The 24,978-nt window shown below is 51.7% G+C and overlaps 1 protein-coding gene across 1 annotated transcript in view; it reads right to left on the reverse strand.

Moving 5' to 3' along the window:
- Positions 1-24,456, reverse strand: part of Xxylt1 (xyloside xylosyltransferase 1) — a 122,329-nt gene extending 97,873 nt beyond the window's left edge. The window contains exon 1 of the mRNA XM_021184930.3: positions 23,864-24,456. Coding sequence (XP_021040589.1) covers positions 23,864-24,364 — 501 coding nt within the window. The 5' untranslated portion in view covers positions 24,365-24,456. The remainder of the gene's footprint in view (positions 1-23,863) is intronic.
- Between the last annotated feature and the right edge of the window lie 522 nt (positions 24,457-24,978).

Consider the following 24,978-nt stretch of genomic DNA (forward strand, 5'->3'; position numbering starts at 1 on the left):
CCCAGAAACACTCTTCAGGACAAGTGGGAAAAGAGTACAACAGAATGAGTTGTTCTGAGGGCTGTAGGGGAGGAGGAGGTGGGCTCCATCACGTGCTGTAGCCACGCAAGGCTAGCCAGTTCACAAATACACCACTAACCTGTGAGAGCTCAGTAACCAATCCCAACAAGAGCTGCAGGAAAAATGGTTTCCTGAAGGAAAAACAAAATCCACCCATCAACTACATGATGAATGGGTTGCCTATCTCTACGTAGGAAAGAAAACTGTGCTGGCGAACTTTCAACCCTACAGACATGACAAGCGCCTGCATACTGCAGGGTCTTCACACTGGACATCTCTTCTAGATCTTTCTTTCCATTTAGGTACCAAGGCACATGGTGCTAAGATCCCATCTTTCACTACAAACTGTAGCTAAGAGCCACAGCCCAGTAACACAGATGCACCACACACATTTACACACCACATGCATACAATCAGCTCTGGCCAAGGCATTAGCAGCTTCAGTGTTGTCTGTAACAGGTATCACCAGCTGACACTGCATACTTTTTTGAGACAGGGTTTTTCTGTGTAGCCCTGGCTATCCTGGAACTCACTCTGTAGACCAGGCTGGCCTCGAACTCAGAAGTCCTCCTGCCTCTGCCTCCCAAGTGCTGGGATTAAAGGCGTGTGCCACCACTACCTGGCTCACAGCACACTTTGACATGTCCCCAGCTCTTGGCTGGGCTGTGAGGCACAGTGAAGGCGGGACTTTGTCCGCTATTCACTGTTGCATGTGCACCTCTCAGCAGAGTACATCAAGGCTACGGGACTCGACACCCGCTGAGATCTACTGAAACTGCAGGAAGATGGGCAAAGTGGGCAGACATGACCAGCCCAGAAGGAAGCCTGCAGGATCTGCTCCCAGGAGAACCCAAGAAACAGTCCAGGATCCCCTCTGGCCCTGAACGCACCTAAGGAACAGAAATTTCTAGTTCACAGGAATTATTCTGAACCTGTGGGAGCACAGTCCTTCTTTACCTTTAACCTGCTAGTTAGGGTGTCATAGATCTTACAGCCAACCTGGGAGCTGCTTCACAGTAGCTGTGCCTGGTTCTCAAAAGTTACTTCTGAAGTCGTGTCAGAGGTGTTTCCTTAAATGAAGACTCCCTAGACTGGGGAGCGACGACAGATCTGTGAGTGACAGACCAAGAGGACAAGAGACCACTGATCTCTCGGTTTTTAATCTCTAATGAGTCCCCACAACTGCACCAGTCATGTGTGGTGAATGCTGCCCTCTCCAATAACTTTAACTTTGGAAAGAAAGACCACTTGGGATAAGAGAACAAAGCTCTGCCTTTGTGAGTTCTAAATGGAAAAAGGTAACAGTGAGATCTTAGGAGAAAAGAAACAGCACTGTGGCGTGTGACTTTTACCACTTTTGCAAGATGTCCCTCATGAGTGGAACTCAGCCTGACAGAAGTGCAAGTGGCCGGAGAGGAGCCAGAGCCTATCCAGCTAATTCCTAAAGGCATTCCAACTTCACTCACAGTTCAGAAGGGAGAGCCCCGTCTCTGGTCCTCGCTGTGCCCACCAGGACAGCACCCCTGCTGGCTCCCTCCACCCACTTCCACTGACACTGCCCCATCTGTCACTCCCAAGTATTCCTGTAAGAGTCCCAACATTTTAGCTTTTATCCCCATTTAGGTTTTATCCTCAAACTCAGAAACCTCTTTTTGAGAGCGGTAAGGAGAAATACAACTCAAATGAGATGGGCCTCAGGGAGAGTGCATAAAGGAAGGCTGAACCAGCACCAGGGGGCCGATGCCTCCTACACATGCCTCCTATGCCTCCAATGTGCCTGCCAGCTTCAACTGCTGACCCGGGGAGTCTCCAGCTTCAGTAGGCAAGGCTCTCACGAGGGGGCCTGGCTAGCCTATAACTGTGTGCCCTGACCCCAGGGAGTCAGAATCAGGATCTGGAACCAGGCTGGTGTATTGTACTGGGACCTCAGTCACCTTGAGAAGGAAATGGTAGTTGAGGCTCTTTGCTTGATGCCAGGCACAGACAAACTCAGCTCCAGAAATCACCCTGCAGGAAGGCAACTGGCAGGTGCCAGAGTACACAAAGTCAATGAGCAAGGTGTCAAAGAGGTCCGAAGACCATTTCCTGTGGGGAGCAGGTACAGGCTGCTGAGCAGTGCCAGCACCATGCACCTAGCTGTGAGGCGCTGACAGCCACCTCTCAGGGAGGGAGGGAGGCTCCTCTGCCTGCTTAGTACTGGAAAGGGCTCCTCACTCCTGATTCTCCCTCCTGCATCATTTCTGACCTTAGCACACTGTACAGTGCATTCATCGGCCTCTCCTAGAACAGTCATAGAGTGAAAACTAACCCTTTAGAGCCCCTCCCTTCTCTATGTCCCTGGCAACAGTGTGGGCAGCTTCAGTAGCCCATTTAATCTGCACAGAATGTAAACTCCTCCACTAGGGCAGGCCACAGTCTCTGTCTGTCCACCTCTTCCCTTCTCTGAGGAACCCAAGCTCCTTTACAGTACCTGGCACACACAGAGCCCATGGTAATACGGGCTGTTGAGTTTTAGAGAGCTGACAAATCGGGCATGGCTCACATTGATTGATTGATCCTTTGTCTCAAGGGCTGCAGCAGCCCCAGGCTTCCCTCCATAGTTATAAACCTGAATTCAGCTAACAACACTGGACTCTGAGCACACCTCTCAAGCTACAGGAAAGCAGACCGTTTAGCTGGGCACAGGTGTTTTGTAGCTTAGGGAGGAGACAGCGGGTCACAGGGAGCCCTAGGTACTGCCTCTGTCAAGCCAGGTTCCCCTAAGACCAGCTAGCCTCTGAAGGCTCATTCCTAGAAGTCATAGCTAAGCGGAAGTGCAAAATCAAAAGAAGCAACAAGTCCACCGCACAGAGCATGGCCTGATTTCTTCAGGCTATAAGGTCAGGCTGCTTAACTTAAAGAGGGGGAGAGGGGGAGCTGTGATCTAACACCACCTTAAAGGGGAGGCCTTTGATTTAATACCACCAATTCAACCCTCTGGATTCAGACAGGAAACTGGATGCAGTGGGGTTGGGCAGCAGTACAGGCTGCAAGGCAAGTCACAGGAGCAGCCACAGCCAGGCCCAGGGCCTTTACATGCAACTCTGGGAACTGAACAGAGAAGGCCCAAGTAAAAGGCTATCCCCACTAAGACGGGCACCCCTCCCAATACCCCTCTCTCAGACACTGCAAAGTGGAGAAAATTACACAAAGTTTCTACCCAAAGCCTGCCAGTCATCACGAACGGCTGCCTCCTACATATGCTGAAGTAAGGTTTAGGGTGGCAAGATGAGAGCCACCTGGCCATCATCTAGAGGGAAATGGATAAAACAAGGAAGGTCTGCCCATAATAAAACACTACGTGGCAGTTGTAATGACCAATGAGGTCATTTCTATAACTGTTTAATAACACAAAACATAAGGTCCTAGTTTGCTTTCTACTGCAGTGATGAATGCCATGACCAAACGCAGCCTGGGGTGAGAAGGGTTAATTTCACTTCCACATCACAGCCGGGATCCAAGGAAGCCAGAGCAGGAGCTCAAGGCAGGATCCTAGAGGCAGGAACTGAAGTGGAGACTGCTGAGGAGCTCTGGTTACTGACTTGTTCTCTCTGGCTGGCTCAGCCACCTTTCCTATACACACCAGAACCACTTGCCCAGGACTGGCACCACCCACAGTGGGCCAGGCCCCGCAGACTTGCCTACAGCCAATCGGATAGAGGCATTACTATCTCAACTGAAATTCCCTCTTCCCAGAAACCTCTAGCTTGTGTCAAGTTGACAGAAAAACTGACCAGCACACACAGTAAGTACACACCACAGATGATATGGAAAATACAAATAAAAGTAAAAATAAACATATTTACAAGACACCCAACTTCTTTGTCATGTAAGACAAGGAATATCCAAAGGGAACCGACTAGAAGACACAAGGGTGAGATTCAGCCACAGCTGGATTTTACTGCTGAAAAAAAAAGAATCTGACTCAGACAAAGCAAATGCTAGCGCCTACAGCAGGCCTGTCCTCCACATCTGGGCACACGACCACCAGCATCAGTTCTCCCACATCACGACTGAGCTCTGCCTGCCTGGGGCTCCCAACTTCAGTGACAAGAAATGGTCAAAGGTGAGCCAGGAGAGCCTATATGGACCGGGCCTACGGGAGACATTCTCACCCAAAGCCTAATACATCCTGAGGTCCTGTCTCAAAAAGTCAGAAACTCACAAAACAGCTTAGAAAATAAAGGTGATGGCGTACTACGTGAACAGTGAGTGTGAAACGGAAGCGCCATGACCCTACACCACGGCATACAGGTTCCATACGTGACATGAACAGAGATTAACCCACCCCACCCCACCCCACCCCACCCCACCCCACCCCACCCCCAGTCACACCAAAATTACACCAGCAAGTGACAAAGTCGCAGAGCATGGGAAAGTGAGGCGGGTTTCTGAGAACATGACTTTTAGCTTCCTACCCTCTGGAAAGAGGGTCAGGAAGGCTCTTGGGGTCCACGGCCCACCTCTCTCTGGGCTCCGTCTCATATCCTCACAGCCCTTTCTCCCCTGGACCTGGGACCAAGCCTCAGAGCAGAACATTCCCACGGGCCAACAAGCTGTTCTCTCACACTTCCGGGTGTAACAGATCCCTCCAGAGCTCTGTGAATCAAGTCCAGATGCTGCACGCATCACACAAGAGGACGGGAAACCAGCAGTTATAGAAACCAGGAGGTGCAACAGCAAGAGCTTCCAATTTTGACAAAAGAAACTGTTGGTATTCTGTCTAGACTCCACCCCACAATTCCTGGCAGCAGCCAGGTAGGCTTGGCCCAGTATAAATGGGGCTGCTTGCCCCTCCTCTCTCTCTAACCCTCTTACACTCTTGCCTCTCTTCTTACCTCTTTCCCCCTTGTGCCCCCTCTCCCCACCCCCTTTCCCCCTCTTTCCACATGGACATGACTGGCCTCCACTTATCTACTCTCTCCCTCTCTCTATCTTTCTCTGGCTCTACTACTCTTTTAACTCCCCTCCCCGTGCCCTGAATAAACTCTATTCTATACTATGCAGGTGTGTGGCTGATCCCTCAGGGGGAAGGGATGCCTTGGCATGGGTCCACCGAGGCATTCCCTTCTCCCCATACCCCATCAGAACATATTCTTAGAGCTCTTTCTCTTTTTATGATCACAAGAGAAACCAGTTTGTTGTTTGCTCTGAGAAGAGCCCTGAGAGTGAACAGCTGCATTACTGGTACTTCTGGTCAAGGCTGAGATGCTCTGTGTGCCTGGAGGACCAGAAAGGAGACAAAACCAAGCGGCTTCAGGTCCTTGGCAATGACTGCTCAGGACACTTAACTCACATCTGGCTATTTACACTTTGTTGGGGTCCAAAGGCCCCAGCCAGGTTGAGTTTTCAGTTGTGACAGGTAGAGTAAAACAGTGTCCTTCAAGATGTCCCAGTGATTCCAAGGACAAGTTCCACCCACAAAGCAGAGACAGACCCTAGGGTGGACAGTGCTCAGGCTGGACTATGTCGGGTTACCCAGGATTCCCCACCTTCCACAAGCTCAACAAACACTCCCACGGGCATGGCCCATAGATGTTGGGGGGCCCAGAACTCTGGCCTCAGCACAGGCATCGGCAGTGACCAGCCCCACCAATGACTAGGGAGCAAAGCCCACTGAACACGCCATCTGTTAGGCATACCTCACAACAAGGAGTCACCTCCTACAATAACCAGTCTCACCTCCCCAGCGTCTTCTCTGCTGCTCCAGAACCATATCCCACACCTTCAAGCTTGTTCCTCTTCCACTGACAACCCTGTGCACAGCAGGGTGTGACACTACTCAGATGGGCCTGGGCTCAGGCAGTGTGTCACTCTTATTTAGCAGGGACACCAACTGAACATAGTATGTGGCTTGGGCCTTCTCTGCACACACAGCCAGGCTTAGGCACAGCACCTGCTATAGAGCTCAGAGGATGATAAATAAGTGGCAACCTGGCGAGCAAGGCCCTGGGAAGGCATGCCAGGGACAAGCACAGCTTCCCTGACACAGGACATGGACTTCAGAGACCTCTTAGGACACAGGGTAGCCTTACCTATGGGCCCTACCAATTACCTCCTGGGTGCTGGACATGGACGGGTCCTCTCCCCATACTCAGTCACTTGATTTATGTGTCCCTTGTGCAGCCGAGGAAGTCACACAGAGAAGGAAAATAACTACCTGTGGCCCCTGGAGAGATGAAGGACAGTCAGAAGCTGAGCCACACCCACTTATACCAACACCAGAGTCCTTCAGCAAACCCATGCCACTCCTACATGAGGCCACACAAGAGGGAGAGAGAAGCCAATGTGATCTCTACCCCCAGGACTCCCCATCTAGCCCTCTCCCCGTGTGGCAGGCAGAGGTAGTAGGGTAACAGCGGCATCAGTCTAAGCATTAGAGGAACAGGCACTCAAGAGGGCCGTGTGGATGCTCCAGGCAGTGTTTGAGCTGGAGAGGAAGCCAGGTGCCCTGGTTTCATTCTTGTTTCTGTGGTAAAATAACCTGAAAACCCCAGCTTGGGAGAGAAGGCTTTATTTGACCTCATAAATCCAGGTTACAGTCCACCACAGCAGGGCGACACACGTGCCAGGACCACGGCTGATCACATCGTAGCCACAGGCAAGAGCAGAAAGAATGACTGCATTTCTGGGGCACTGCAATATCAGATCCTCCAGGTCCTCATCCAGCACCTGGGACTTGTAAGTTACTTGGTTCCCCAAAGGGCTTGGGCCCCCACGCCTGCAGCTCTCCTTAGCAAATGCCCCATAGCACTGGCATCTCCATCTCCTGGGGTTTCCACTACAACGAAGGCTTCGTGTTCCCAGCTTTACAAAATGGCCTTTGAGGGCTGCCCCACAGGAACACGAACCTGCTGAATGGTTCCTAGCCCTGGCTGTTCTCCATGATCCCCTCAAGCTTGTGTCTGTTATGTCTTCCAAACCAGGACACTGTGAAGGACACTTGTGAGGTTGCCAGGTTCTGCTACCAGCATGAGATATTGACTAGCCTCCTTGGCTACAGCAACATCAGTCCCTGTGTGGACCCTGAAGAAATATCCTTCTACCTACCAGCAGGGTGGAAGGCTTCCTTACCATGGTGCTGAACACTCCATCAATCAGGGCTGCTTCATCACAGCCAGCTGTACTGGCTAGTTTTGTGTCAACTTGACACAGCTGGAGTTATCACAGAGAAAGGAGCTTCGGTTGAGGAAATGCCTCCATGAGATCCAACTGTAAGGCATTTTCTCAATTAGTGACCAAGGGGGAAAGGCCCTTTGGGGGAGGGGGGGAATCTCTGGGCAGGCAGTCTTGGGTTCCATAAGAGAGCAGGCTGAGCAAGCCAGAGGAGGCAAGCCAGTAAGGAACATCCCTTCATGGCCTCTGCATCAGCTCCTGCTTCCTGACCTGCTTGAGTTCCAGTCCTGGCTTCCTTGGTGATGACAGCAGCATGGAAGTGTAAGCCGAATGAACCCTTTCCTCCCCAACTTGTTTCTTGGTCATGATGTTTGTGCAGGAATAGAAACCCTGACTAAGACACCAGTCTAAACACCATCCGACCTCTGCCAAGCAAACCAGTCCATTATCTTTAAACTTAACTTCCCTTAGACTCTCGGGATATGAGCAAGATGAAGATAGGTTCCTGGTCAAAGAGCATACAATGGCCCCTAGCCCTGTTCCCAACAGAGTCCTTGCTCCCCTCTGAAACCTTATGAGCTTGAGACCCCAGTGTCTGTTTCTCTCAGCGTCCTTCCAAGTTCCCTACTAGAACAGCTCACTAAGATCTGCTCCCAGCTTCCAGTGGCTTTTCTAGCCCAATGTACCAAATGTCTCCACATCACCCCTGCCCCAAACAGTTCGGGGTTTAACGCCACATAGTCAGGCTCACCACTTGTCAGTACTAATTTCTGTACCAGTTCATCTCTGTCACGGTGATAAAATACCCTGACTCCAACTCAGTTCACAACTCCAGGTCACAGAGTCTCCACCACAGCAGTGAAGGCATGATTCGGAGGATGTCACGCAGCTAGTCACATCTGGTCAACGGTCGAGAAGGACGCCTTCATGCTTACTACCCGTTTTTTTCAAAGCTATTTGTAAATTGTGTATCTGTGTGAGTGCATGCTGTGCACTCAGGTGTCCACGGAGGCTGGAAGAGTGTGTCTGAGCTAGAACTACAGGTGAGCATAAGCCACTGATGTGGGAGCTGGGAACTGAACCGAGGTCCTTCTGAACGAGCAGCTGCTGAACCCTCTCTCCAGCCCCACCTTCTCCATTTTAATGCAGGCCAGGACCCAAACCCAGGTCCCAGTGCCACCCACAGTGGGCTGGTTCCCCACGGTTAATGCACTCAAGCTTCTCCCCGTCATACCCAGAGGCTCATCAGATCTAGACAGTCCCTCACCAAGACTCCCTTCCCAGGGAGTTCTAGATTGTCTTAAGTTGACAATTTAACCCTCACACCATCAGAGATGGAAAAATCTAGAAGAGCTTCTGGGTGCCATGTGGATCACCAAGTCCAGAGACCACGGACGGGCACAGGCACAACTGGACTGCAGGGACGTGCAGGACCAGACAGGAGGTAGCAGTGGAGTCCTAGTCCACACAGCTATCCCGGCCCGACTCCCACCTCAGGTCCCAGAGGCCCAGAGCCAGGCAAAAGGCATCGGAACTCGGAGTGGCAAAAGGACAGAATGCCACTCCAGGGGCACAAGTCACAGCTGTCACTGCACACAGAACACATGCAGAATGACCACAGGAAAAGTGAAACTAAGCAAATGCATCAGGTTCCCTTGTCCAACTGTGTGATTTGAATAACAGTGGCTCCTATAGGCTCCTGTGTAAAGCTTGGTCCCTAGCTGGCAGAACTGTCTGAGAAGGATTAGGAGGGATGTGACCTTGTTGGAGGAGTTTCCAGTGAAATCACTGATTCCCAATGCACACTGCCCCCAGGAACAAACCAAAGCGAAGGTGGGCAGGGAGACATAGACCCCATGGAGACATTCATACACACACACACACACACACACACCTCTCCTATCTGCTGATCAAGAAGTGAGCTCTCAGCTGTTGCTACCTCCATGCCTTTGCTCTGCCATCTTGGGACTCTATCCCTCTGAAACAGTGAATGCTTTCTTTTGTAAGTTAACTTGATTATGGTGTTTTTATCACAATAGAAAAGTGACTAAAAGTGCCTTATGCAAGCCTGAGGCTTTTCCTGGGCCCCAATTTCCTCATGGGTAACTTGAAGGCACTAGACTTCTTCCAACCCAGACTTCCTGTGACCTGCCACCAAGTAAATGCAGGAGGTAGTGCCCCACACCAGAGCTGATAGAAGGTACTGAAAAGAGGCTCCCGCTAGCAAGACAGCACACAGGCTGGGGTAGGAAGGAGGGCGCCATGTCATGGCTCTGGAACCCAGTGCCTGCTTGTCACAAATTACTTGAAAACACTCCACCACCTGGTGAGGGGACCGGTCACATGTGTCAGCCCCCGGAACAATACACAGAGCACCCTGGTCATCGTTTCACTGGGGCTCCAGATCTTACAGAGCATCCCTGCTTCAGACAAATAAGAAGGAAACCACCCAAATCAACAGCCACGGAGGAAGGATGCAGTGTTCGAAGGTCAGAAGGTCAGGGGTCCGATCCCGAGGAGTCTGCCGCGGGCCAGGGGCAGCTGTACACTTTTGAGTAGAAAACACTCGCACACTAAGCATTCTGCAGACCAAGGGCAAGACCAAGGCAGGCTCCAACATGATGCCTGCTCCTCCTCGGGAGCTCTCGACTGAGGCAGCTGCTGTCATCCTCGCAGGAGAGAGCTGGGGAGATTCCATTCCTCAAGAGTGAAGCCAGGAAATCAACCAAAACCTCCTAGACTGTCTGAGGCTCGTTCCAGGAACTACCCCAGGAAGAGCTGAACAACAGCCTCTTCCCCTCATCTCCTAGCCTCTGTTCAGAACAAATTCTAGAACAGTGCTGGCAACTTCCTGGTACCCATTTTAGATCCCAGTAAGAGAACTGCTCACGTGACTCAGGGCTGGAAAGTCCCCACCCTTCTGCCACCATCTGCATAAAGGGCCTCCCAGAGGCTCGGATGGAGAACTTGCTAGTCAGCCTTGTGTGTTACAGGAAAATGACAGAAGGTGTAAGAGCAGAGACCCGTGGAGCTGTATGTACAGGCAGCAGAGGCCAGATTAGCACCTGAAGTCATCCACTCTGCCAGCCTGAGTGGCAACCAAAGGACACTCCTGTTTCCCAGCACTAGGGTTAAAGACAAGGGCCACCACATCTTGGTTTTTACCGGACTGCTGGGGAGGTGGGATCAGGTCTTCATGCTTGCCCAGTAAATATTTTACCAAATGAGCCATCTCCTAGCCCAGAGTGGGAATTCTTAATGAACTGGAGGTGAGCCCTTGGAAGTGAGTTCTTGCCTTCCTTTTTCCCTTCTTTCAATTCCCAAGCAAGTGAAGGGGGGTCTACACTGTGTGCTTCCTGCTGCTGCCATCTGACACCCCACCAGAGATCGTTAAAAAATGGTTTTGTTTGATTATGGGCTGAAAGGTTAAACCAGTTATCTAAAATGATCCTTGGTGGGCTAAGAATATAACTTGATGGTAGAGCATTTGCCTGGTATGCAAGAGGCCCTAGATGCAATTCCAGTTCAAATAAACAAACCAACCAACCTCCCTTTATAGACCGAATATCTGTTAGTTTGTTACTGTAATGGAAAAGTAATTAGCCCATCACTCACAGGTGAGAAGCTAAAGCTCAGACACACTAGGAAAGCAGAAGAGAAAGACCTGACCTCAGCCTGCGCATCCTGGGCCGGCCCTACCCACCAAGGTCTGGGCTGAGGGCAGGGGCTGAGGGCAGGGGCTGAAGGCAGGGACATGCCAGCAGAAGCTCCGGGCACACTAGGAACTTCCCTAGTTCTTACAGTAAGAGAAACAATAGGAGTATTCAGGATTTCTTCATAACGATGCAAGGAGGGGCAGCGGGGTTCAAATTCCTAGAAAGACATCTCTAAAACACCATGATCATCCTGGCTGGTCTCTGGTGGGGCAACCCCTACTGGAGAGCTGATGTCAACGGGGAGCCCTTCTGATTAGCGTGATCCTACACGCCTAGAAATAGTGCTCACAGACCATCAGTGAAGTGACACCCAGCAGCCCCCCACTTCCTGTAGCCCCAGGCCATAGCTCACCCTTACTGCCCACCTATCTGCATCTACCCCTGCAGCTCATTCTACCTGCCCTGAGCCCACATTCCTCCAGATCTGTCTTATCACTCCATGGAGACAGACATAAGAACTCTAGTAGCTAGCAAAGAGGCCAGGCTCAACACACCAGGGATAGGGGAAGGGACTGATGGATATGGGGTGTCAGAGCTGGGTAGGAACCCACACTAATAACACAATAAAAACCCAGCCTCCTGGGAGTGTAGGACTACAGAGAGCAGAGGGTTGGACAGATTCAGGAGAGGAAGCTTCCAGCCAAGCACAGGGGTGTGAAGTCATCCCTCCAGAAGCTGGGTGGGCAGAACTGCATGCAAGCCAGGCACCCTTGGGCATGGTCTCTACAGCTGCCCCTCCCTGTTGCTGGATGATTGGCTAACCCTGGCAGCAAACATTCCCTCTAACAGGCTCCCCGCACTGCTCGTTCACCTCTGCTGGGCAGAGGAGTCAGGGGCCTACCATCCCAGTGGCCTCTGCCTCCTTCTCTCCAAATCACCATCACTGGCTTCCTCAAGGCCCTTGCTCCCTCAGGCAGCCCCAAGCACGCCAGGAATCCCCTGTTTTGTCTTCCGGTCCCCCAGACAAGGGTGGAGTGGGACACCAAAGCCAAATTAGCATTATGCCTGATCTTTGTGCCAGTGTCCTGGGTGCCTACCAGTGACTCCCTTCTAGAACTGCATCTTGGTCAGGACCCTATCAAGCTGACCATTTGGGCAGGTCTCATTGACCCACCCCCCAACACATACATACACACATGCACACGCACACGCACACGCACACACAAACACACACACACGCAAGCATCCAGTACCAAAAGAGCCACAGAGTGTGAAGCCCCAGCCCACCTGAAGTGGGCAGGAGCAGAGAATATGAGCATGCCTTGCAAGCATGGAAGAGCGCGGGGCTTTTAGTGGCACGCTTGACCTTCTAAATCACTGGCCGTTTGTTTATACTTATCCAGTCCTCCACTAACACAATCTGTGTGCAATCAGACCAAGAAAACAACCTGAAAGACACCGAGAGGAGGTAAAGCAAGCCTCGTCTGTCAACTGTTAGTTCCCTCGAGTTCCAATGGAGCTCCTGGAAAGCTAATCACATTCACAGATGCAGCAAATCTGTCCACACCGCCTTCGAGGCAGAGCAAGCACAGACTGCGGCTCTCCCACTGACTCCAGAATAGCAGGCAGACAGTCAGAGCCTGCAGCCAGCACCAGGTAGGTAAGCTGGGGGCTCGGAGGGGACACAAGAGGGGTGAAGATTAGAGCCTCTTCCTTCTAGCAGCAAAGGCACGTGTCTATGGCACAGATACAGTCTATGCCCTCTCCTCCCTCCCCCATCTGACCTCATTGGCCTGACTAGTGCTTACAGGAGAAGGCAAGGATACAACAGAGTATCCAGTAAAGCACCCAGTTCCTGCTTCAGGGCAAGCAAGCAAGCAAGGCCCTGGAATGGGGGTAGGGAGCAGACAGGAAGGTACACTGTACAGAGACTGTGGAGGACACAAACTAACACAGGGTCCTGGAAGCAAACCTGGGCAAGCGCTGTTAGTGCAGGCTCACCGCACCACCCTCCAAGTGGCTTTGCCTTCTAGGACGCCGAGAAGGAACCTGCTCTCTCACACCTACTCAGGGACCCGAAGTAGCAGCCACCAACGTAGCACTCCCTTGCTGAGAGCCAGGTAGGGCTGTCACTGCAGCTCTCTCCCACAGACTTCTTGAAAGACCATACCATGAGGAAGAGGAAGTCATGAGTGTGCGGCTCAGAACTGTTACACCCAGGGCAGCTGGTCCCAAACGTCACATACTGGACTTGAACCCAGGTGCCAGGCTCCAAGCCACACATTTGCCTGAGGCATTTCCCTGGAGGACCCAGGATAGACTGTTAGAGGCAAGAAGGGCAGTGACCAAGTATGAGAAACAGGTTTCCCAGCTACAGGATCTGAGAAGACCAGGAAGGGAGGGAGGGCACAGAGCGGGGCACCTCTCCCAGCCTGAGGTCTCCTGTGCAGGGTTACAGATGCCAGACTCTGTGGCACTTCATTCCACCAGAGAGGATTGCTTAATTGGGGCTTTTAAACAGTAATCACCCCCAATAAATGAAACAAATGGCTTTAATTTGGAGCACATTAACAGCAAACATGACACCAGCTGACATGGCCTGGCTCAGCTGTTCTGAACAGGTAGAGCTGCTTCCTGTGGTGAGGCCCTTCAGGTCAAGAACTCTGCAGCCTGGGAAGATGATAGAGGCCAGGCCATCATCTGACAGGTCCTGAAAGGTCTCACAGAACAGTGGGAGTGGCCAGGGACAAAGCAAACTTCTAAGCAGAAAGGGTATGAGAAAGGCAGCTGGGTCGCTAGCTCTGTTCTATGGTGTATGGGTATACTGGGGGTTCCAGAGGCCTGGGAGTCAGGGGCCCCCCAGCCCACAGGCCAGTGGCACCGGTTAGGAGGACTGGTGTGGACCTGAGAGACTGGAATCCCAACACACTGTCAGCCAACGATAGGACGCTCCTGCAACCAGACTAGCTAGGGCTACAGGCAGGCCCAGCGCCTGTCTCCAGACACAGTTCCCACATCTGAAGCAGGATCCAGGCTCAGGTAACAAGGGTATGTTCGGGGAGCACTACCAGGCCAGCTGGACTGCACCAGCTAAGCTCCCAGACTTCCCCCCTATCTGCACTCCTTCTACCAGAGAACCAGATCCGGCTGCCCCAGAGTCCTATTAAGCACATTCAATCAGTCTCATCAACTCGGTTTACACTGGACAGGGAGGAAAAGACCCCTGGAGAGGCCACGTGGTGACCTTTCTTTGACCTCTCTAGAAGTCCCAGGAGTGGGGCGGGTGAAAGCGAGCACTCATGGGAGACCCAAACGCCAGGCACGGAGCGAACACGGTGCCACAGCGCCCTCCAGCGGCCAACTAGAGACAGTGGCCCTCCACTACCCAGGTTTCCCAGAAGCTTGTGCGATGTAACTGGGCCTCTCCTCACCAAGACCTGGGCAAGAAAACTGTAGACTCCGGAAGTTCCACAGAGGTCTCCCCTAGTGCACATCTCGAAGCAGAAGACAAAGACGTGGGCCACCGCAGGCATAAACTCCCCGGTACTCACCCAGGTACAGAAGAACTGGAATGCTAGCCCAGGGTAGATAAGGCATCTAGGAGACCAGGGGCCTTCCTACCCCAGGGAGTCAGATACAGAGAAGCCAAAGGCAGGATTTTGAGGTCCACTAACCATGTTTTGCAAATTACAAAGGTCTCTAAAGATCTTCTCAAGGTAGGGAGAGGCGAGTTAAGGTAGTTGGGAGGTTGTGTTTGTAAAATGCATTTGGGTGGCTATGGTTTGAATATGAAATGTACCTGACACAAACAAATGAACATCCTGTGATGAACGCTAAATCCCCAAAGCAGTGCGCGGAGGCAGGGCTTTCCAGACCCCACACACCGGATTATCTAACCTTTTGATAGACTCATAATCTGGGGGCATTATAGGGATGTGGTGGGGACTAGAGCAGGGGGCAGAATAAAAAGTAGGTCATTGGGGCTGTGCCCCCTTGCTGTCCGGATGTGTTGAAAACAGCCTTATTACACCCTCCTGTCATTGTAATGTTCTACCTCATCTCAGACCCCGTCGATGAAGCTGAAGCCTCCGAAACTGATGGCAATCATTTATGTCCCCTTTTTTTTTTTTGTCTTGTTGTTTTGCCTTGGTGACAAAATATAGCTTAAGGAAAATCGGCACTGAAAATTAGGTGGCGTCACCACTGCATCTGACCCCCAGGCCCACAGGTCTTTGGAAGTGGCTTGTGGGAGAAACTTGAGACTGTCTGGGAGAAGCCCTGGGACACTGAAGCAGAGCTCACAGGTGATTCCATGGTCTCAGGACAGACACCTATAGCAAACCCCGCAGTTGTCCAGGGGCTTCAGACTGAGAAGCTGTGTCACCCCCTCCTACCCCCGACTCCCCAGCCCCTTTCAAGAGTTAGAGGCACTAGCCCTTACCTTTAGGCCAGGCACAGGATACTCTAGGACAGAACATGCTACATTTTGTCCCTGCCCAGAGATCTTTGGTAAAGCTGAACTTCAAAATGACAAATGACAGGACAAAGCAGGGTGTTCTGGGTATTCTACGGCACCAACTGGAGCCACAAGCAGGCTTGCTTCTGGAAAGGTTGGAGTTTAGCAACAGGTTAAAATTGTGTAGTAGCTGAATAAATAAGAACCATTAAAACAAAACAAAGCAAAGCAAAACAAAACAAAACAAAACAAAACCAGGGCAGCAAGATGGCTCTGCAGATAAGGACCTGGCTCTCATGCCTGAGACTGAGAAGATCCCTGGGCTCCACATGGTGCAGAGAACAGACTTCCCAAAGCTGTCCTCTGACCTCCACAGGCTGCTTCGACGTGTATACACCCAGACCCACACCCCACAAACAGTAAGTTTTCAAACTGTGTTTGTAAAAAAGCTAATTAAGAACTTTGCCTCGCCGGGCGTGGTGGCACACGCCTTTAATCCCAGCACTCGGGAGGCAGAGGCAGGCGGATTTCTGAGTTCGAGGCCAGCCTGGTCTACAAATTGAGCTCCAGGGCAGCCAGGGCTACACAGAGAAACCCTGTCTCGAAAAAGCAAAAAAAAAAAAAAAAAGAACTTTGCCTCAGGACAAGAGGAGAGCTATCTTGAGGGAATCTCAGGAAGTGGCCAGCCCTATCCTGGGGCTCAAAGGTCTAAAGGAATGAAAGACTGTCCAGCGGCCGGCTCAGGAGGGACCAGGTAGTTGTTTCCCCAAGTCCAGCCATCAGTCTCAGAAGGCCCTGCACCTGTGACTCAAAGGGTTGAAGTCTCCAGCTGAAGGTAAATGTCGGCATACTCCATGTGATGCTGCTTCTGTAGTCACACCAAATGTGCAAGTTATGGACTTGGGGCTAGCAGCCCTTGAGAGGATCATAAATGAAACTGTATGCTCCAGTGGAAACTCTATGACAGTGGTTCTCAACCTTCCTAACGCTGTGACCCTTTAGCACAGTTCCTCATGTTGTGATGACCCCCAACCAGAACATTATTTTGTTGCTACTTCACAACTGTAATTTTGCTAGTTATATAAATTATAATATAAACAGCTGATATGCAACCCCTGTGAAGAGGTCGTTGGACACCCAAAGGGATCAAGACCCACAGGCTGAGAACCACTGCTCTAGGAACTTGAGGCCCAACAACAGGAACCATCTGCCAGGAGAAGTCACAGGTAGCGAGAACAGGCTGGCCAGGAGAAAGGTTGTTAGCATTCTGTGTAAAGTCCACCCCAGTTACCTGGCAACAGCCAGGTAGGCCTGCCCCACTATAAAAGGGGCTGCTTGCCCCCTCCTCCCTCTCTTGCTCTCCCCTTCCCTCCTCTCTCCACCTCTGCTTCCCTCCTAACTCCCCTCCCCATGCCCTGAATGAAGTCTATTCTATACTATACCGTCCTGTAGCTGGTCCCTCAGGGGGAAGGGCTGCCTTGGCATGGACCCACTGAGACATCCCCTTCCCCCACACCTCACCACACCCCCACAGAACATACCTTATACCCCTTTATCTTTTTATAAGCACATGAGAGGTCATATGGCCTGGAGGGTTCCCAGGCACCTTGGTGCTCACTTTATGCCATGAGCCTCACTTGCCTGAGATGGGCAGGAGATGTAAGCGCCGCCCTGCAGGCCTGGGTCACTGTGGTCCTCTCCACGCTCCCCCTGCCTCACCCACTCTCCTTTCAGAACAGGAATGTTTGCCTACTCCATAGTATGTTGGAAGTTTATAACCTGCCTTTTATTTTACAGGGGCTCACAGCTAAGAGTTTGCCTTGAATCTCAGAGGAGACTTTGACCCCCTTTTTCTTTACCAATACTGAAACTGTGCCTATGACGACTCTGAGGCCAGGAACCTGTGGGGGCTAGGAATGGAATGTTGGGGGTTGGATATGAAATGCTTCCTCTAAAAGCTGGAAGGGGGGGGGGAGATGTCTATAATTCCGGCACTCAAGAAGCAGAGGCAAGAGAATCAGTTCAAAGCCATCCTGACTACATAGTAAGTTTGGGGTCAGCCTGGTCTACATGAGAAAGGAAAGATGAGAGAAAGAAGCAGAGAGGAGGAGGGAGGAGGAGGAAATGAGGGAGAAAGAAAGGAAAAGAGAAAAAAATCCCCTTACAATGGAATATTAATAGGAGATAGTTTCAGGGAGTGTGAGGGTTCTGACCTAACCAATGGGACAGCCCCAGTGGTGCTACTGTCAGGTATGGGAAACTAGGAGGTGGGGCCTGGCTGGAAGAAGCAGGTCCCCAGGGATGTGCCCTTGAAAGGTCTCCTCTATCCCTCCCCCCTCTCTGTTTCTCTCTCTTCTTCTTCTTCCTCCTCTTCTTCATCTTCTTCCTCCTCCTCATCTTCATCTTCTTCCTCCTCCTCCTCCTCTTCTTCCTCTCCCCTTCTCCTTCTCCCTCTCCTGTACCCCCTCCTTTCCAACTACGAGAAGGGGAACCACCACACCTCTACAGCACAACACTCCGCCTCTTCTTAGGCCCACAGCAATTGTCAAACCACCACGGGCTGAAAGCCCTGGGGCCATGAGCCACACTAAAGCTCTCCTCCTCCCACACACCTCTCCCCTTCGCCCCCGCATCAGTTATTTTGCCACAATGGAAAAACTAACTAGCTTACTGTGTGTAATACTGCTAAATATATTTATCCAACTGCCCTTATCAGCACATGATCACCTCATAGTAACTAAGAAAATGCAAGTCAAAAGCAAATCAAACCAACCAAAAGACCAAAGTCAAAACCACAGACAAGCGAGGGTGTGCAGAGCCAGGCCCCACACACAGCTGCCTTGGAACGAACCTAGACGGTCTGAAGGCCTGCCGCTCTACTCCTAGGTACTCCTAGGTTCTATCCAAGAGATCTAAAAGCATGTCTATCCCCAAACATATAAGCAAGTAACCACAGCAAGCTGCCCCGAAGGGGAAACCAAGAAAACTCATCAACTAACAACTGTAATGGAAGCCGATCCACACTGTGGGATATTAACTAAATACCAAAAAGGACAAAGTACTGGTGGGCTTCAATGTGGATCTTAAGAATTTTCAGCCGTGCCCAGTGCCACATGGAAGACACCCAGGGACCACAGGGACCACTAAGAGGAGCAAGTAGGTGGTGGCGAAATGGGAGAGAAAGAGAAACAGAAGGATGTGGGCACAAAGGAGAGAGGCAGAACTGGAGACTGGAGGGGAGTGAGGAACAGCCTGTGAGTAGCAGTGCCACCTGAGGCCATGGCGAGGTCCTAGACGGTGTTGCTGATGATGGCCCTGTAGGGGTAAGGGGATGGGTGTGTGTCTGTCTGTCAGTGTCTGTCTGTCTGTGTGTCTCTGTGTGTATCTGTGTGTGTGTGTGTGTGTGTGTGTCTTTCTGTGTGTGTCAATGTCCCTGGCCCATCCATGTAGGGAGGTTAGTGGCTGTCCTGCTTGTGTAGCAGACTAAGGGGTACTGGTCATTTCAGACTCAGGAATGGAGGTGCCATTTGTGGGTTCCCAAAACCTGACAGATGAAGAAGGTCTTATCTGCCTTCTAGGGATATTCTAGCAGGGAGAGAAAGACTACAAACAAGTCCACAGGTCAGTTACTTTCTCAAACATCCAGACAGACTAGTACCTCAGCCCCCTCTTCTCTGAAGAAGTTGCTCCTGCAGCACGTTCCCTCTCCCCTTCCCTCAGACTCTGATCCCTCATCTCCTTACCAGGGAGCCTTCCCTGGCCACTGCACAGGACAGCCAAGTCCCCACCCTGAGCATCTGCACAGCCCCTGGCTCCTTGTCCTGCTTTGCTTTTCTCCATGAAACCTATTCTCTTGCTTACTTGTTTAGAGTCCATCCCACACATATTTCCAAGACTCCAGAGTGAGTTCCCAGAGGGCTGTCCTTTTGCTACGGTTCACAGACACCCAGAGCAGCGCTTATCCAGGGTAAACGTTGAACACCTGTTGGGTGGATAGACAAAGGAGTATGGGCCACAAAAGACATACACAGCAGACGGGAAAGATGGGGTGTGTTTTAGAAAAGGGGCTCAGAGCAGACAGAACGGTGACAACACAGGGCGAGCAGAGGTGTCAACAGTGACCACTTCTGATGGCTGCTCACCGTGCTTATTTTATCAAAAAGTCAGTGGAGGAAGTCCACATTTGATTTTGGACTGAAACCGAAGCCACAGAAACACTGAGCTGAACACAAAGCGACACAGATTTGCTGGTTCAAGCTTCATCAGCCATCCTAGACCATGACGAGAAGGGCTTACCCTGGGGAGGGCGAGACAGTGATCTAGAAAGAGCCTCATGGCTGCATGGGGCTCGCTCTCATGCCAGCCAGAGATGCTTTCCTCCAGACTGTTTAAATGAGAAACAGTCCAAAAGTGTCTGAGTCAGCTTCCTGTCAGGCTTTCCGGGGACACCCTGCTGGATGTGATACAGTAAGGAAAGCGATGGAAGAGCCAAACCTTAGCTAGGCAGGAGGGCACACACACTTACAATCCCAGCACCAGTTCCAGGCCATCATGGGCTACAGCAAAACCATACAGAGGCAGGAGTCAGAGCTTATACTGGTTTCTATAGGCTTGGCCCTGGGAGTGGCACCACTGGGAGGTGTAGCCTTGTGGAAGTAGGTGTGTCACTGTGGGTGTGGGCTTTAAGACCCTCATCCTAGCTGCCTGGAAGCCAGTATTCTGCTTCAGATGAAGATGCAGAACTCTCAGCTCCTCCTGCACCATGCCTGCCTGGATGCTGCCATGTTCCTGCTTTGATGATAATGGACTGAACCTCTGAACCTGTAAGCCAGCCCCAGTTAAATGTTGTCCTTATAAGAGTTGCCTTGGTCACGGTGTCTCTTCACAGCAGTAAAACCCTAACTAAGACAGAAGTCTTGACACAATTATGGGCTTCCACTTGAGAGAGGGACAAAGAAGGAGCTCAGAAGTGAATCTGCAGGGCTGAAGAGATGGCTCAGTGGTTAAGAGCACTGACTGTTCTTCCAGAGGTCCTGAGTTCAATTCCCAGCAACCACACAGTGGCTCACAACCACCTGTAATGGGATCTGATTGCCCTTTTCTGGGGTGTCTGAAGACAGCGTATTCACATATATATTCACATATATAAATCCAGCTTTGGGGGGATAAGCTAGGGGAGGAGAGCAAGGCTGAAAGTTGTGTTGCCAGGAAACACAGGAAGCTTAAATGAAAATTACCAGGCACCCCTTCCCAAGTTGGCAGAGGCAGAAAGAGAGCTGTCAGTCATCGGGTGTAGAACGCCTGCATTATGCTAGACACATTGCTCCCCAGGGTGGGCAGCCAGGGCCAGGGAGCCTAAGCTGGCTCTGAGAGGTCAGCAGGAAAGATCAGACTCATCGCAGGAATGCCTGTGCCTCTCCATCTAAATGCATGTCCTAGGCACCATCCAGGTCAATGTGGACCAGCACCCACCCAGGACTTTAGTATTTTTAGGGATCATGTGATTCTGAGGAGTGAGAAGATGGACTCTTCAAGCAGCATCTACATTGGTACCTGGGACACAGCAGGTTCAGACGTTTGGTTACAAGAACTTTCACGGTCAGGAAATTCTGAAATTTCTGCTGTAATAGTCAAAAGTGAGACTTTTCTGGTTAAGTGAATGTTTCCTCTGATATTTAATTAACCATAGCAGAGCCCAAGGTTACTAATACATTCTCTATCTATCTCCGGTGTTTATCACTTGAAGGTGACTTGGGAAGGCAACGCTGAGCACAGACACAAGTCATATGGCAGCTCACGATAGCTCTACAGCGTGTGGACATGACGGAGCGCCAGGTCCTCGTTGGGATAAGCCCCAGGCTGTCTCTACTCTGACTGGGTGCTGAGGCCCTGTTGTTCCAAGACAACATTCCCTGGAGCAAACCATCCTCTGAACCTTCTCTTACAAGAGAGAGGCCATCTTTAAAAGGGAGAAACTGTAGTCGGATGCCCTCCTGCCTCAGGCCACCTCAAAGGCATCCACTCCCCAGCGGCCTCGCAGAGTCTCTTGACTTTGCTGTTCTCTGTTCCTGAAGATCCTTCTAGCTAATGTGACCTGTTTAAGAAGTTCTGGTTTCCTAGCCAGTGCTGAAAGAAATGATTCCTTGAATAAAAGATACCCACACACAAAGGGGTACCTTTTATTATATTAACAGCGTCACAAAATACAAACTTATAAGCAATGGGGGCAACGTGACCCCAAGACTGATAAACCTCTACCTGCCTGCTGCTATCCTGTTAAGAGCAGTTAGGCCTTCCTGATGCTGCAGCCCTTTAAGACAGTTCTTCATGTTGTGACCTCCAACCATAAAATTCCTTTTGCTGCTACTTCATAACTGTAATTTGCTACTGTTATGAACTGTAATGTAAGTATCTGTGGTTTCTGATGATCTTGAGCAACGCCTATGAATGAAAGAATCATTCAACCCCCAAAGGGGTCTCAACCCATCGGTTGAGAACTGTTGAGTTAGAACCACTAGCTTACACCTCAACAGGAAAGGTGACAGTCCCTTCAGGTCATTTGCAGCTGCCATCAAGCTTTGTGTGAGAGCTTGCAGCTGTCAGAGATGGGCTCCATAGAACAGGAAACACATACTCCAAGACAGCAGCCTGATCTTCAGGCCAACTGCACGGCAGGGATTGTGTAGGGGCACAATGGCAGGAGAGTACCAATTGGAAGAGATATACTCTTCAGCTGTGGGTCCCCTGCATGCCTCCTGGGAGCTGGTGGTATTGGAAGAGGAGCATGATTTGGAATGGAGACAGTACTCCAGCACTGGGAATGGCATGAGCTTAGGCACACGGGCTGGACAGCAGCACATGTGCTGGATGAAGGAAGAAACACATCTGGAAATGCAGAGCAGGCCGGAGCTGCTATTCCCGTACGTAGCCATGGCATGCTGGTCTTCAAGGTGACCTGGAGAAACCCAAGATCTGTCTAGACTGGCCCTGTGGCCTTCCCCCTGAAATAGTAAGGTTTCTTCAGTGTGAGAGTCCAGGGGACCAAACAGGGACAGGCTGAGTTACCTCTGGAGATTCCAGATAAGGAAAGCAGGATAGGCTCGGAGCAAAGCCCTGGTCAAAGACACTTGCAGACCTCCTGCAGGATGAAGTTCCAGTCCAGGTACCCTTTCCTGACCATAGCGGTTGTCCTGGTGGCCTCATCTGTCCCGGGCATAAACCATACCGTCAGTGCTATGGGGGGGGGGGGGCGGGAATGAAAAACTCCTCCAAGCCATGGAGGACTGGGCTTGGAAGGTTCCCCAAGAGGAAATCAAGTAACACTGTGAGCAGAGAAGCTAGCTTCTGTAAGGACATACTCAATACAGTTAGGAAGCCATGTGTGGTGACACACAAATGGCGGAGCACTCAGAAGTGCTAGCAGGAGTCTGAGCCAGCCTGAGCTACACAGTGAGTTCCCAGGTTAGTTTAGACTGCAGAGTGAGATAAAAAAAAAAAAAAAAAAAAATCAATACAGGTAGGATATTTCCAGCCACAGCTATACACACCTGTAATCTAGCACTCCAGAGACAAAGGCAGAAAAAGAGACTGGTCAAGGCTAGTCTGGTCTCCATAACAAGACCAAAAACCAAAAGACATGGCCACACGTCTACAAAGGAGAGTCAAGGAGGAGCCCCACCAAGCAACTGGGACACGACTCTGTCATCAACACAAAACTGCCTGGGACCCCTGAACCCAGCATGGTCCTGGAAGCAGCTCTGGTTTGTCACCAAGCTAGGTACAGGCACAAGGAATGCTGCTCTTGTCTCAATGTCTTCCACCAACATCAGGATCCATCCTCAAAGACTGTCTACCCCTCTCACCCAATAATCAGACTCTGGGCCCCCTCCGTACAACCACTGGGTCAAAACAGGGCAAGCAAGTTGATGAGAGTAAGAGCACATTAGGTCAAGAACCCAATCCTGGACAAGCAGAGGCAGGTGATAAATCAGAAGACAGAAGAGGTGGGGGCTGCTAGGAAGGCAGGCTGATCACCTCCTGTCTGTATCTTTTGGGGCTTTTACTTCCTCTCCAGGAGGAACCTGTGGCTAATCTAACTGGTTCATGTCCTTAAGAGCAAGAGGGAAAAGGACACAGAGAGGACACGAGATGTTTTCCCCCAGAATACTACTGAGAAACGCCAGCTTAACCCTGATATTTCTAGAGGCCTCCCCAAGATCCTAACCGGAAGATACAGCTCAGATGATGGCTATTGGTGCCTTCAAAAGGAGCTCTGTGAAGCTAGCGAAATGAGCAGGCTGATTTTTCAGGAAACAGTGCCGAATGAAGCGGGAGAGGGACTAGTTAACACTGCAGAGCCATCCCTGCTAATCTGATTCTAGGACACGCCCCCAGAGCAGATCTCCAGGACGCGGGACGTGCAAGTGCAGGACAGGGCGGAGGAAACTGGACAGGCTACGGGCACAGGAATCGGACAGCGCTCACCGCAGATGCCAATGACAGCTCAGAGAACAGACCTGGGCCACCCACCGCTCACCTTGCACTTGAAGCCGGCGGCGGGCGGCAGGAGCTCCCGCAGCAGGGCCTTGGCCACCTCGCGGCTGGCCTCTTCGCTCACGAAGTGGAGGTTAAGCACCTCGTGCGCCTCGAACTTGGCGAGGCGCAGCAGGGAGCTCAGCGCCACGCGAGCCTTGGCCTGCAGCGGCGCGTTGTGCTCCGCCTTGGTGAACATCATCAGCAGGTGGTAGTCCACCGGGACCACCACGCCGCCCTCCAGGCTCTTGGCCTTGGCTCCCGAGGCCGGCGCCGCGGAGCCCCGGGCCAGCTCGGGTGCGGGCGGCGTGGGCGCCGCGGCCCCGGCGCGAGCCTCCTTCAGCCTCTTGGTGGCGCTGGAGAAGGTCTCCCGGCCGGAGCCCAGGTAGTAGAAGGCGCACACCGCCAGCGCCGCGGCCAGCAGCAGCGCGCAGTAGTGCGAGCGCACCGCGCCCAGGCGCGCCATGGCTCGAGCGCACGCAGCTCCGCCTCGGAGGAGGCCCATGCGCCCGAGCCGGCGGCCCAGCAGCCGGGCCCACTCAGAGCAGCACTCTAGGGCCCCAAGCCCCGCCGCCGGCAGCGGCCATGGAGGGGGCGGGACCGCGCTGCCCGGAGCCAATCATGAGCGTGGATACCTAAAAGGCGGGGCCAGAGCAGGCTTCGCAGCCGCTAGGTCCTAAATTCCGAGGAATTAGACCGCAGATGGCCCGTGCAGATTTTGGCTGCCAAACTTAAGGCTGACAGAGCCTGGACTGCGTTGGCCAGCTACGCTCAGCTCAGGGGGATAGGGAGGGAATCTGGGTCTTAAAAGAACAAACGCCTCAATATAGGATTTGTGAAAATAAATGCTGAACTCAAAAAAGCCAACTTTTCTGTCTACACGTGTTTTCTCTATCTCTGTCTCTCTCTGAGTCTGTCTCTCTGTCTCTGTCTCTGTCTCTCTCCTTCCCTCCCTCCCTCTCTCCCTCCTCTTTCTCTCTGAAGCTCTAGCTGCCTCTCCATCAGTTAGGAAACTACCTAGGGCTGAAACATTTAAATCGGAAGGAAGTTTCTAAGACTTGGTGATTTAACAAGTTTTGATGGAAACTGGTTTGCAGGATTGAAAGAGGTGGAGATGAA

This window comes from Mus caroli, unplaced genomic scaffold (genome assembly GCF_978045245.1).
Source record: "Mus caroli unplaced genomic scaffold, Mus_caroli_1 scaffold_17, whole genome shotgun sequence".
Taxonomy (NCBI): domain Eukaryota; kingdom Metazoa; phylum Chordata; class Mammalia; order Rodentia; family Muridae; genus Mus; species Mus caroli.